The sequence below is a fragment of the Scyliorhinus torazame genome, chromosome 14, assembly GCF_047496885.1.
Source record: "Scyliorhinus torazame isolate Kashiwa2021f chromosome 14, sScyTor2.1, whole genome shotgun sequence".
NCBI classification, from domain to species: Eukaryota; Metazoa; Chordata; class Chondrichthyes; order Carcharhiniformes; family Scyliorhinidae; genus Scyliorhinus; species Scyliorhinus torazame.
This window is the reverse complement of record NC_092720.1, coordinates 124,084,941-124,099,157: the sequence shown is the minus strand read 5'-3', so window position 1 is coordinate 124,099,157 and position 14,217 is coordinate 124,084,941. Positions and strand designations below refer to the sequence as shown.

At 44.2% G+C, this 14,217-nt stretch overlaps 1 protein-coding gene across 1 annotated transcript in view; it reads right to left on the bottom strand.

Moving 5' to 3' along the window:
* Positions 1 to 14,217, bottom strand: part of parlb (presenilin associated, rhomboid-like b) — a 63,991-nt gene that overhangs the window by 15,648 nt on the left and 34,126 nt on the right. Inside the window, exons 6-9 of the mRNA XM_072473219.1 lie at positions 7,029 to 7,124; positions 4,535 to 4,684; positions 2,408 to 2,478; positions 372 to 473 (exon numbers count right to left, since the gene is read on the bottom strand). Of these exons, the coding sequence (XP_072329320.1) occupies positions 372 to 473; positions 2,408 to 2,478; positions 4,535 to 4,684; positions 7,029 to 7,124 (419 nt within the window). The remainder of the gene's footprint in view (positions 1 to 371; positions 474 to 2,407; positions 2,479 to 4,534; positions 4,685 to 7,028; positions 7,125 to 14,217) is intronic.

The window sequence follows — 14,217 nt, the reverse complement described above, 5'->3', positions numbered from 1 at the left end:
CATGTGGTTCAGGTAATAATCTTTTACCTTTGAGGTTCTGCTTTTTAATTTAGTGCCTAGCTCCTCTTCCACCCCCCCCCCCCCCCCGAGGCAGAACCTCTTTCCGAGATTCATCAATATCATCGGTACCCAAAACCACGCCTATCTGGTTTAGCCTAGGTTTCACTCTGAATGTTATTAGGCAATAAGTGCTGATTTATCAGTATCAGTCACATTCCAGAAACTAATAACTGAAATCTATCTGCACATGAGTCAATTCCATTATTCTCCTATTTCTTAGGTGAGAGGATGTGAGCAACAACTAAATGGATATAACCTGTTTTTCCAGACAGTAATAACTTGCACCCAGAGGGTGCAACCAACCAACTTACATTGCTGGCTGTGAAGGTGAACATTGGCAGCAGGATGATGGCCAGTTTCGCTTCAGGCATTTTGGAGCAGACTGCAGCAAGCACAGCCATTATTGCACCAGACTGGAGTGAGGAAAAGAAAACAAGAAGTGAAAACAAAAATCAAAGATCTGACCCATGTTGCCAATATTTACATGTCTAAATGTTTAGTAGGCAGTGTGATAAAAATGATCCTGCCTGTTTGTTGATGCTGTACACCACCAGGCGATTGTACACTGGGTTCCTGCTCAACGCCGTCTCACAGCCTCTAAGACAAGCTTTGGGAATGCTGCTTCAGCATGTCATAGAGAACTCTGCATTTAAACTTTTGCATACAGGGCAGTGTTCAAGCTCGGGATCTTGCCCAGCTGAAGAGCACTCAAGAGACAGCATGAAGAACTAGAGGGCACAGACTCAAAATAATTGTTAAAAGGAGTAAAAGTGAAGTGAGGAACTTTTCTTTTTTTACCCAGCGGGTAGTTGGAGTCTGGAATAGAACATACAGTGGAGAAGGAAGCCATTCGGCCCGTCGAGTCTGCACCGACCCACTTAAGCCCTCATTTCCACCCTATCCCCGTAACCCAATAACCCCTCCTAACCTTTTTGGACACGAAAGGCAATTTAGCATGGCCAATCCACCTAACCTGCATGTCTTTGGACTGTGGGAGGAAACCGGAGCACCCAGAGGAAACCCACGCAGACACGGGGAGAACTTGCAGACTCCGCACAGACAGTGACCCAGTGGGGAATCGAACCTGGGACCCTGGTGCTGTGAAGCCACAGTGCTAACCACTTGTGCTGCCGTGCTGCCCTAAATGAACTTGCTGAGATGGTGGTGGAGGCAGCTTCGATCGAGGTATTCAAAATTAAATTGGATTGCGACCTTAAAATAAATATTGTGCAAGGTCATGGGACTAGGGCAGTAGAATGCTCTTTCTGAGAGCCAGTGCACACTTGATGGGCCCCCTTCTGCATTGTAAAGATATTGTGAATTCTTCTATGTGATTCAAAAATGAATGGCAGAGTGGGGGTGAGCAACAGTGACTTTACGGTCATCAGGTTCACCGTAAGGAAAAGGAAAGAGAAACATGGACATTCAACTGTTAAAAGTTTGTGGGGCCTATTTCAAGAGAAGGGTCACACTTTAAGAGACAGAATCATGGCTGAGAAAAGAATCATGGCGGCACGATGGCACAGTGGTTAGCACTGCTGCCTCACAACACCAGGAATCTGGATTCAATTCCAGCCTTGGGTGACTGTGTGGAGTTTACACTTTCTCCCTATGTCTGCGAGGGCTTTCTCCGGCTGCTCCGGGTTTCCGCCCACAGTCCAAAGGTGTGCAGGTGAGCTGGATTGACCATGCTAAATTGCCCTTAGTGTCCAGCGATGTGCAGGTGGGGTTATGGGATTAAGGGGATAGGGTGGGGAAGTGGGCCTAGGTACCATGCTCTTTCAGAGGGTCGGTGCAGACTCGATGGCACGAATGGCCTTCTTCTGCACCATAGGAGTTCTATGATTCTAAAAGCAGCAGGGTGCTAACCATGTTGGAAGCAAGACCGAAGTAACCAAGTTACTTAGTAGAAGATGAGTCAGGGTTATCCAATTTAAAATAGAAGAACAAGCAGTACAAAAATTGGCAGGACATAGAAAAGCATTATTTAACCAAGACATGAGGATATGGAGCTTCATAATTGTTTACCAAGAAAGGCTGCAGGAATAACTGGCTTAGATTTCTTCAAGGTCTTATTGGACAAGTCTCTTGTCACGAGATCCATTGTTGATTCTTACTGTTAAGAAGAAAGGTGATCTAGATGGGTGTATGCTTTTTTCAGCCTCGGGATTTTCAATCTTTCACAAGAATATCTTTTTCATACAGGGAATTGCATTAAAACAGAATTCTATTCTGCTTACTACAGATAATGCAGCACAGTTATAGTTCACAGGACATCTCCACTATATTACACCAGGCCACCTTCCAAAAACAATTTAAAGCTTGTCAAAATGATCGGGTCACTCACAGCTCCAAGTGATGCTCCTAAACGGCCAGTGGCGGTTTTATAGACATAACTGGCAAATGTGGAAATAACACCTAGAAAATCAGAAGCAAAAAGCAATAAACATCATCATCAGCTAATAAATAGAGATTATTGGTCAAGTAACAGATGAAACAAATGCAGGAATAAATTAGTCAGAAAAATATCAGGGCTTAGGTTGCTACTAAAAACATATGAAAGAATTAAACCTTCCTACAAAAATCTATATTCTTCTGCTGACATGGTAAATAAATAATATGGAGCTGAACAATAAAGATGAGCCAGGTCCCAATTCAACGGCTGTGTTTTGCTAATCGACTCAATTTTAGGCCGGGTAGAAATAGTGATTCTTTAATAAACCAGTGTCCTTGAGAAAGGAAGTGAGGGTAGAAAGAACAACCTCAATCTCACCACAAACACTGTGTCTTCTCCGTTTGCCTCCACCACTAACTCAAACACTGTCATACATTCCCTGAACTCCACTACCAGCTCATATATTCTGACCTCTCATTACTGGGGCTCTCTGGTTACTGTCTTCTATTTAACTGTTTGCAGAATATTACGCAACAAATCACACTCTACGTTAAACACCCGTTTATCTGTCACTGTGAATCAGCCCCCAGAGCAATGATACTTTCCTCTGGCTAACAGCTGCGTTCACCCTTCTGAGCTTTCTTTCTGTTCCAATAAGTTACCAACGTTCTGGCGGGTTCGAATCCCGGCCCTGGGTCACTGTCTGTGTGGAGTTTGCACATTCTCCCCATGTCTGCATGGATTTCACACCCACAACCCTGATCTGATTGTAACCTCAACTCCACATTCCAGCCTACCCCAGCAACCTTTCACCTCCTTGCTTATCAAGAATCTAGCTACCCAGGGCGGCACGGTGAGGCAGTGGTTAGCACTACTGCTTCACAGCACCGAGGACCCGGGTTCGATCCCGGCCCCGGGTCACTGCCCGTGTGGAGTTTGCACATTCTCCCTGGGTCTGCATTGGTCTCACCCCCACAACCCAAAGATGTGCAGGTTAGGTGGATTGGCCACGCTAAATTGCCCCTTAATTGGGAAAAAAATAATTGGGTACTCTAAATGTTTTATTTTTTTTTAAAAGTTTTATATTTGACCTGTATGTCAAATCATCCACTTTCCAGATACCAATAAGGCTTCTGATTCTAATGGCACCTTTACCATTATCCTCAGGTGCGGACTGTAAAATTTTATTCCTGTCCTCTTGCGTTTCAAATCAATATCAACCTATCCCCAATCCTACACTTGATCCATCTTCTCTCCTTGAACACATGGATATTAGTCCAAATGTTTTGATTTTTCTCAGCTTTGGATATCTTCAAATTTATTTTCAGAATCTGCCACCATGCACATGTAAACAGCAAGCTATTATATATTTTTTCACAAAGCTACGTTGAGGGCTCTGTAGTTTCCTCTTATATGCCTCACCTCTGTTCTAGTTGATTCCACCTAGCTCTTGCCACCCCCCAGTCCATCACCCTCCACCTCGTTAATTTAGGATTTTCTCTAGGCGTTGTATCTTCTCTTCCATTTGTCCCATCTCTTACGCATGACAATTCCACTTACAGCTCTTTTTAACCTTTTGATGCTCTGCCACTCACTATATCCTCCAACTTCAAAATACCTCACACTTGATGTTACCTCCAAGAGGTGTGGTCTTCACTATACCCGCTAAACACTATTTATTGTTAACATTCTCTCAAGCAATTCTATAAAGTTCCTCCAAGAATAAAATCTTGCTATCAACTCTAGGGAGGCACGATCATCTCACTCTCCTGGGACTGGGTACAAAATTAACAAGAGCCAATTCTTCTAACAGTCTTGAGTCTCTTTCCCTATTGCCTTTCTCCACTTGCCTTCCCAAGATAGAAATACGCCAGTGGTATATATTTACCTTCTTCCTATAACCTTTGTTGAAACAAAAGCTTCTTGTACTGCCTTCTAATGTATTTAATTCTTGCCCAGGGCATCAAAATGAATGTTCTACTTACACAAACATAAATGGTGCAGGAAAATATATCATAATGAAGAGCAGTTTGCTCAATGCTAGCTCAGATCAGAGATTGTAGTACAGAAGTGTGTTACCTGCTGATAGGTAGACAGCCATGAACTGCTCTTGCCCGAGAAGCGACACTATGCTAGAAGAGAAACTCCACAGCACGTACATGTTTGCTGCCATGTGAAAGAATGAGTAGTGGCTGAATGTCGACAGGATCATGGGCAAGCACAAAGCCTCTGAAACAAGAAGAAAAATGGCACATAAGTTACACGCTTTCTTGTGTAATGACAGCTCAAACACTGTGGCCAAACAGAATGAAGTGCCAATGAAGCAATGTGATTTACGGTTATATTGGTGTTCTCCATGGAGGCAACTGAGTGTTGCAACATTACTAATGTTAAACCAGTAGCACAAAGCACTAGTCAGCGAACTGGGATGAAAATAGTTGCAATTATACTTGCCCAAATCAAATATGCAGAGAGCAATAAAATTATGTTCCAATACTTACCATACAAGTACCACTGATAGGAACCAAATATATTGTAATTTCAGAGTCAGAGTAAGAGTACATTCAAATGTAAGTCAATTTTTAGCTTAATTATTACCAAGCAATCTATTTGGCACTGAAATTTGAATTTTACAACTCTGGATCCATCAGATTTTAAATAATCGCGATCTTCCAAAATTTAATTTAAATTTCTTTCTTAATCCCATCCTCTCTTTAGTTAGCTTTCTGTAGATGATTTGACACCTATTAAATATTCTAAATTATTCTTCCTGGTGTAGATTATGTGTTTCTCTGTAAAGATTCTTCAATATGATTTGTCATGCTGTTCCTTGATCCCCTGTAGAGGACAACACACTGAAATGTCTCTCTAATTATCTTAGGTTGCCACAAAAAAGTCCCACTTAATATCTGTGAGTAGTTGAAAAGGTAGCAATTGGTCAGCGTCATTCAATCACCTCTAACTGAATATTCCAGGTATCTTCAAACATGTACACTGTAGCTTTAGTATCAAATTTCATGTGTACAATAACTACAGTAAAAGAGTACTTGGAAGATTTATCCCGATAATGCAAATCAAGCATAGCCTGTCTGAAACATGGTGAAGTTCACAGTCCCAGTTTGACGGGCGGCACGGTGACACAGTGGTTAGCACTGCTGCCTCACAGCGCCAGGGACCCGGGTTCAATTTCGGCCTTGGGTGACTGTGTGGAGTGTGCACTTTCTCCCCATATCTGCATGGGTTTCCTCCGGCTGCTCCAGTTTCCTCCCACAGTCCAAAGATGTGCAGATTAGATGGATTGGCCATGATAACATTGCCCCTCAATGTCCAGGGATGTGCAGGTGAGGTAGGGCTAAAGAGATAGAGCACAGGAATGGATGTGGGTTGGGTACTCTTTCAGAGGGCCAGTGTAGACTCAATGGGCCGAAAGGCCTCCTTCTGCACTGTATGGATTTTATGACTCTATTCTATGATTCTATTAGTGCACACGTGGTAGACCGGTCATGAATACTTGAGAATCTCAAATTAAAGACATTTTCCTTAAACTGCTGAAAGAATAGATTTCAGACCAGTATCACAGCCCTGAGTATACAAGACAATTTGCAACATATAAGTGCCCCTCCGTTCTCCCCCCTAGATTCCAGCAAGGATCTCGTCTGAGGCAGACATAATTATTCACTCTCTTCCTACTTGCTGATATGAAAGTGCAGAATTATTGCTTGAAGTGTATCAAAATAGAAACAAACATCAGTGAAGCTTGGAATTAATGCTGAGGCCTTTGTTCTGGCAAAAGCCGTGCAGTAAGTTGCAGCAACCACACAGCCCTGCAACTAAATTTGGGTACATTCTTAAATGCAAATGTACATATATTAACAGATATCTGATGGCTTTTAAAACCCCCAAAACCAGGTCAGCCACAGTTTGGATTACAGACAAAATAACATCTTTCTTCTTCTGTTTCAATAAGTACTTCAGGTCAGATACAGCATGAACCAGATGCTCTCTGTACAGAGCAAACAGTCCTGCCCCGGATCAGAAGTTAGATAGAAAAACGTTGCCACTACATTTTCCAAAACATTCCTGAGTTAGATATATGGTAAAGTTTCCTCTGTACAGTACCATCAAACACTCCCAGACAAGGTTCAGAGTGACCAATCCCCCACCCCTCAAGAGTGAGGCTCTTGCTACATTCTCCCATCAAACACGCCAGGATCCATTACCATTCTTGGTTAATCAAGCCAGAATGCCACATTGTGGTTTCAATATCACCAGTAATTTGGATAAAGTTGCTCCAAATGAAGTTTCAAATGGCTTAAAATTTCAAACAGAACCAACAATAAAAGATTATGGTCATTTCAGTCGGAGTTGGATTTGATAGTCTATCCCTCCTCCATATTTAAATTGTCAGCATTGTATATTTAGATCATTTATAAAAGTACTTGTTGGGTGAAAGTGTCTTTTAAAAGCGCCAAGGATGCAAAGAATTCCAGAAGAACGCTTGGAAAGTATATTGAAAATAGCTGCGAATCCTGATGGGCATAAACTACAAATGCTAAATATTGGTCCCACTCACTGGAAGCAGGATTAGAGGTGAAGTATTTGACCATGGTCCGCTGCATCGAAGGAACCCTCCAGAAACAGAACACTAAAGCATTGGCGGCGATAATCCCTGCAAAAGAACAGAATTACTTAAGAGACTGAAACCATTTAATTGCTTACGATATCAGTAAAGCCACACTCAAGTGCGCATGTTGACTGTTAGATTGATAGATAGAGAGATGGTTCGGGTTTTAATAATTTCCACAATATGTGAAGCTGCTGCGAGCCAGGAATCTTTGGACAGTTTAGGACTCTACCCTCAAACTCTCACAACATTGTTTTAACACATTCTAAGAGCAAACCCAGATAGATGTGCTCCAAAATTTGAACACCAAATACTGAATTTTAAATTTTTAAAATAAATTTAGAATACCCAATTGAATTTTTCCAATTAAGGGGCAATTTGGTTTGGCCAATCCATCTACCCTGCACATCTTTGGGTTGTGGGGGCGAAACCCACGCAAACACAGGGAGAATGTGCAAACTCCACATGGAAAGTGACCCAGAGCCGGGATGCGAACCCGGAACCTCAGCGCCGTGAGGCAGCAGTGCTAACCACTGCGCCACCATGCTGCCCACCAAATACTGAAATAAAAACAGCAAGCCTGTTAACATCAGAAAAAAGTAAATAGGATTCACTGGGTGGGTGCTGGTTTTCTGCTGTTACTCGAGCAGGCAAAATTGGCCGGAGATTAATCATTTGAGAATGATGCCAGTGTGTACGGCAGTACTGAACTCTAAGCATCGCTCATGCCAAACGTTCCTGATTCAGAGGAAGCGGCAGTATTGGAGCAAGGAGGCGATCGTTCAGTGGCATGGTCCACGGCACCATCCATCAGTGTCGCTTCTGCAGCACAGATCACTATACCCATACCCAACCATGGCTACTACTAGGAAAAGCATTATATATTTAAACATTTAGGAACACACAGGAATTGATGCTGGAGGGTGATACGCGGATAAATCCACAGCAAGGAGCTCAATTGATGGCTATGATTGGCAGATCCACAGCTGTTGGTACAATCGAAGCCAAAGTCCTAACAGACTAAACCACAGCAGAGTCAAATCAATGCTGGAGTGATCAATTTACAGACCGGCAACAAGGAGTGGAATGGATTGCAGAGCAATCAATGGACAGACTTGCATCAGGGACTGCAATCCAGACAGGGATCATCAATGGAGAAATCCACAAGTGAGTTCGATCTATGCAGGCTTGATTCCATAAACGAGCTTACAACAAGTGCATTTGAACATTTTTCAAAAGGGATCTACACCTGAAAAATTATCTTGTCTGTTCTATACACAGATACTATCGGACCTGGTGTGTCCCCAAAATTATCTGTTTTAACTGCTCACTGATCACATGCTTTTTGCTATGTCCTGTTACGTGCAAATTTAACAGTGGGTCCACTTCAGAAGTAACTTGCAGGTTGTGCACACAGCCTTTTCTTTAAAATAGGGATTTACTAGGAATTCCAGATGGAGGGTTAGGCAGCAGAGCCACAGAGAGCAGAAAAGATTCAGAGCAGCCATCTGTAGTCAGTATTGCGTTATCTGGTCTCAGTTGAAGTGGTATAAGTGAGTGCTATAATTGGCCTCAGCCCACCTAGGGGGCATGGGGGCGAGGTGGGGGTGGAGAGGAATATCAGCCAGGGTTCCCATTACGAATCATTATCCCTCTACGCTTGCTCGAAAGTCCGCAAATTCAGTTGTGAAGCGAGATTGGGGTTGACTGCTGATTTACCTAGCAAGTTGCTGCACTAGGCTGAGATACTGTAAATGAACTCAGACCAGGTAATAGAAGGTGATGGACTGCAGCCCATTTAAAGAGGAATGCACTCAGTAGAATAGGGGAAGATAAGTGAAAACTGACAGAAAATGAAGCAAAAAAAAGAATCCAGGAATGGATTAGAGAGCATAGAACATTACAACGCAGTACAGGCCCTTCGGCCCTCGATGTTGCGCCGACCTGTGAAACCACTCTAAAGACCACCTACACTATTCCCTTATCGTCCATATGTCTATCCAATGACCATTTGAATGCCCTTAATGTTGGCGAGTCCACTACTGTTGCAGTCAGGGCATTACGCTCTTACTACTCTCTGAGTAAAGAACCTACCTTTGACATCTGTCTTATATCTATCTCCCCTCAATTTAAAGCTATGTCCCCTCGTGCAAGACATCACCATCCGAGGAAAAAGGCTCTCACTGTCCACCCTATCCAATCCTCTGATCATCTTGTATGCCTAAATTAAGTCACCTCTTAACCTTCTTCGCTCTAACGAAAACAGTCTCAAGTCCCTCAGCCTTTCCTCATAAAATCTTCCCTCCATACCAGGCAACTTTCTGATAAATCTCCTCTGCACCCTTTCCAATGCTTCCACATCGTTCCTATAATGCGGCGACCAGAATTGCACGCAATACTCCAAATGCGGCCACACCAGAGTTTTGTACAGCTGCAACATGACCTCATGGCTCCGAAACTCAATCCCTCGACCAATAAAAGCTAACATACCGTACGCCTTAACAACCCTCTCAACCTGGGTGGCAACTTTCAGGGATCTATGTACATGGACACCGAAATCTCTCTGCTCATTCACACTGCTAAGAATCTTACCTTAGCCCAGTACTGTCTTCCTGTTATTCCTTCCAAAATGAATCACCTCACACTTTTCTGCATTAAATTCCATTGGCCACCTCTCAGCCCAGCGCTGCAGCTTATCTATGTCCCTCTGTAACTTGTAACATCCTTCCGCACTGTCCACAACTCCACCAACTTTAGTGTCACCTGCAAATTTACTCACCCATCCTTCTACGCCCTCCTCCAGGTCATTTATAAAAATGACAAACAGCAGTAGCCTTAAAACAGATCCTTGTGGTACACCACGAGTAACTGGACTCCAGTCTGAACATTTCCCATTAACCACCACCCTTTGTCTTCTTCCAGCTAGCCAATTTCTGATCCAAACTGCTAAATCACCCTGAATCCCATGCCTCCATAGTTTCTGCAGTAGTCTACCGTGGGGAACTTTATCAAACGCTTTACTGAAATCCATATACACCACATCAACTGCTTTACCCTCATCCACCTGTTTGGTCACCTTCTCAAAGAACTCAATAAGGCACGACCTACCCTTCACAAAACCGTGTTGACTAGCTCTAATCAAATTATTCCTTTCCAGATGATTAAACATCCTATCTCATATAAACCTTTCCACGATTTTGCCCACAACAGAAGTAAGGCTCTCTGATCTATAGTTACCTGGGTTGTCTCTACTCCCCTTCTTGAACAAAGGGACATTTGCTGTCCTCCAGTCTTCTGGCACTATTCCTGTAGACAAAGATGTCTTTAGATCAAAGCCAAAGGCTCAGCAATCTCCTCCCTAGCTTCCCAGAGAATCCTAGGATAAATCCCATCTGGCCCAGGGGACATATCTATTTTTACACTTTCCAGAATTGCTAACACCTCCTCCTTATGAACCTCAAGCCCTTCTAGTCTAGTAGCCTGAATCTCAGTATTCTCCTCGACAACATTGTCTTTTTCCTGTGTGAATACTGACAAAAAATATTCATTTAGCACCTCTCCTATCTCCTCGGACTCCAAGCACAACTTCCCACTACTGTCCTTGACTGGCCCTACTCTTACCCTAGTCATTCATTTATTCCTGACATATCTATAGAAAGCTTTAGGGTTATCCTTGATCCTACCTGCCAAATACTTCTCATGTCCTCTCCTGGCTCTTCTTAGCTCTCTCTTTAGGTCCTTCCTAGCTAACTTGTAACTCTTGAGCGCCCTAACTGAACCTTCATGTCTCATCTTTACATAAACCTCCTTCTTCCTCTTGACAAGGGTTTTGACTGCTTTAGTAAACCACGGTTCCCTTGCTTGACCACTTCCTCCCTGCCTGACAGGTACATACTTATCAAGAACACGCAGTAGCTGTTCCTTGAACAAGCTCCACATTTCCATTGTGTCCAACCCCTGCAGTTTTCCTCACCATCCGATGCATCCTAAGTCTTGCCTCATCGCATCATAATTGCCTTTCCCCCAGATATAACTCTTGCCATGTGGTATATACCTATCCCTTTCCATCACTGAAGTAAACGTAATCGAATTGTGGTCACTATCACCAAAGTGCTCACCTACCTCCAAATCTAACACCTGTCCTGGTTCATTACCCAGTACCAAATCCAATATGGCCTCGCCTCTCGTTGGCCTATCTACATACTGTCAGGAAACCCTCCTGCACACATTGGACAAAAACGAACCCATTTAAAGTACTCAAACTATAGCGTTTCCAGTCAATATTTGGAAAGTTAAAGTCCCCCATAACAACTACCCGGTTGCTTTCGCTCCTATCCAGAATCATCTTTGCAATCCTTTCCTCTACATCTCTGGAACTTTTCGGAGGCCTATAGAAAACCCCTAACAGGGTGACCTCTCCTTTCCTGTTTCTAACCTCAGCCCATACTACCTCAGTAGACGAGTCCTCATCAAACGTCCTTTCTGCCACCGTAATACTGTCCTTGACTAACAATGCCACCCCTCCCCCTCTTTTACCACCTTCCCTGAGCTTACTGAAATATCTAAACCCCGGCACCTGCAACAACCATTCCTGTCCCTGCTCTATCCATGTCTTCGAAATGGCACAACATCGAAGTCCCAGGTACCAACCCATGCCGCAAGTTCACCCACCTTATTCCAGATGCTCCTGGCATTGAAGACACACTTTAAACCACCTTCCTGCCTGCCGATACACTCCTGCAACTTTGAAACCTTACTCATGACCTCATTACTCTCAACCTCCTGTATACTGCAGCTACAACTCAGGTTCCCAAGCCCCTGCTGAACTATTTTAAATCCTCCTGAAGAGCATTAGCAAATTCCCCCCCCCAGGATATTGGTACCCCTCTGGTTCAGGTATAGACATTCCCGTTTGTAGAGGTCCCACCGACCCCAGAATGAGTCCCAATTATCCAGAAATCTGAAACCCTCCCTCCTGCACCATCCCTGTAGCCACATGTTCAACTCCTCTCTCTCCCTATTCCTTGTCTCGCTATCACATGGCACGGGTAACAACCCAGAGATAATAACTCTGTTTGTCCTAGATCTAAGCTTCTATACTAGATCCCTGAGTTCCTGCCTTACATCCCTATCCCTTTTCCTACCTATGTCGTTGGTACCTATGTGGACCACGACTTGGGGCTGCTCCCCCTCCCCCTTAAGGATCCCGAAAACACGATCCGAGACATCACGCACCCTGGCACCTGAGAGGCAACACACCAACCGCGAGTCTCTCTCGTTCCCACAGAATCTCCTATCTATCCCCCTAACTATGGAGTCTCCAATGACTAACGCTCTACTCCTCTCCCACCTTCCCTTCTGAGCAACAGGGACAGACTCTGTGCCAGAGACCTGTACCCCATGGCTTACCCCTGTTAAGTCCGCCCCCAACAGTATCCAAAGTGGTATACTTGTTACTAAGGGGAACGACCACAGGGGATCCCTGTACTGACTGCTTCCTCCCAGCCCCTCTCACCGTCACCCATCTATCTTTATTCTTCGGAAGCTTCTATCTATAGAACATAGAACAATACAGCGCAGTACAGGCCCTTCGGCCCACGATGTTGCACCGAAACAAAAGCCATCTAACCTACACTATGCCATTATCATCCATATGTTTATCCAATAAACTGTTAAATGCCCTCAATGTTGGCGAGTTCACTACTGTAGCAGGTAGGGCATTCCACGGCCTCACTACTCTTTGCGTAAAGAACCTACCTCTGACCTCTGTCCTATATCTATTACCCCTCAGTTTAAAGTTATGTCCCCTCGTGCCAGCCATATCCATCCGCGGGAGAAGGCTCTCACTGTCCACCCTATCCAACCCCCTGATCATTTTGTATGCCTCTATTAAGTCTCCTCTTAACCTTCTTCTCTCCAACGAAAACAACCTCAAGTCCATCAGCCTTTCCTCATAAGATTTTCCCTCCATACCAGGCAACATCCTGGTAAATCTCCTCTGCACCCGCTCCAAAGCCTCCACGTCCTTCCTATAATGCGGTGACCAGAACTGTACGCAATACTCCAAATGCGGCCGTACCAGAGTTCTGTACAGCTGCAACATGACCTCCCGACTCCGGAACTCAATCCCTCTACCAATAAAGGCCAACACTCCATAGGCCTTCTTCACAACCCTATCAACCTGGGTGGCAACTTTCAGGGATCTATGTACATGGACACCTAGATCCTCTGCTCATCCACACTTTCAAGAACTTTACCATGAGCCAAATATTCCGCATTCCTGTTATTCCTTCCAAAGTGAATCACCTCACACTTCTCTACATTAAACTCCATTTGCCACCTCTCAGCCCAGCTCTGCAGCTTATCTATATCCCTCTGTAACCTGCTACATCCTTCCACACTATCGACAACACCGCCGACTTTAGTATCGTCTGCAAATTCACTCACCCACCCTTCTGCGCCTTCCTCTAGGTCATTGATAAAAATGACAAATAGCAACGGCCCCAGAACAGATCCTTGTGGTACTCCACTTGTGACTGTACTCCATTCTGAACAGTTCCCATCAACCACCACCCTCTGTCTTCTTTCAGCTAGCCAATTTCTGATCCACATCTCTAAATCACCCTCAATCCCCAGCCTCCGTATTTTTTGCAATAGCCTACCGTGGGGAACCTTATCAAACGCTTTGCTGAAATCCATATACACCACATCAACTGCTCTACCCTCGTCTACCTGTTCAGTCACCTTCTCAAAGAACTCAATAAGGTTTGTGAGGCATGACCTACCCTTCACAAAGCCATGCTGACTATCCCTGATCATATTATTCCTATCTAGATGATTATAAATCTTGTCTCTTATAATCCCCTCCAAGACTTTACCCACTACAGACGTGAGGCTCACCGGTCTATAGTTGCCGGGGTTGTCTCTGCTCCCCTTTTTGAACAAAGGGACCACATTTGCTGTCCTCCAGTCCTCTGGCACTATTCCTGTAGCCAATGATGACATAAAAATCAAAGCCAAAGGTCCAGCAATCTCTTCCCTGGCCTCCCAGAGAATCCTAGGATAAATCCCATCAGGTCCCGGGGACTTATCTATTTTCAGCCTGTCCAGAATTGCCAACACCTCTTCCCTACGTACC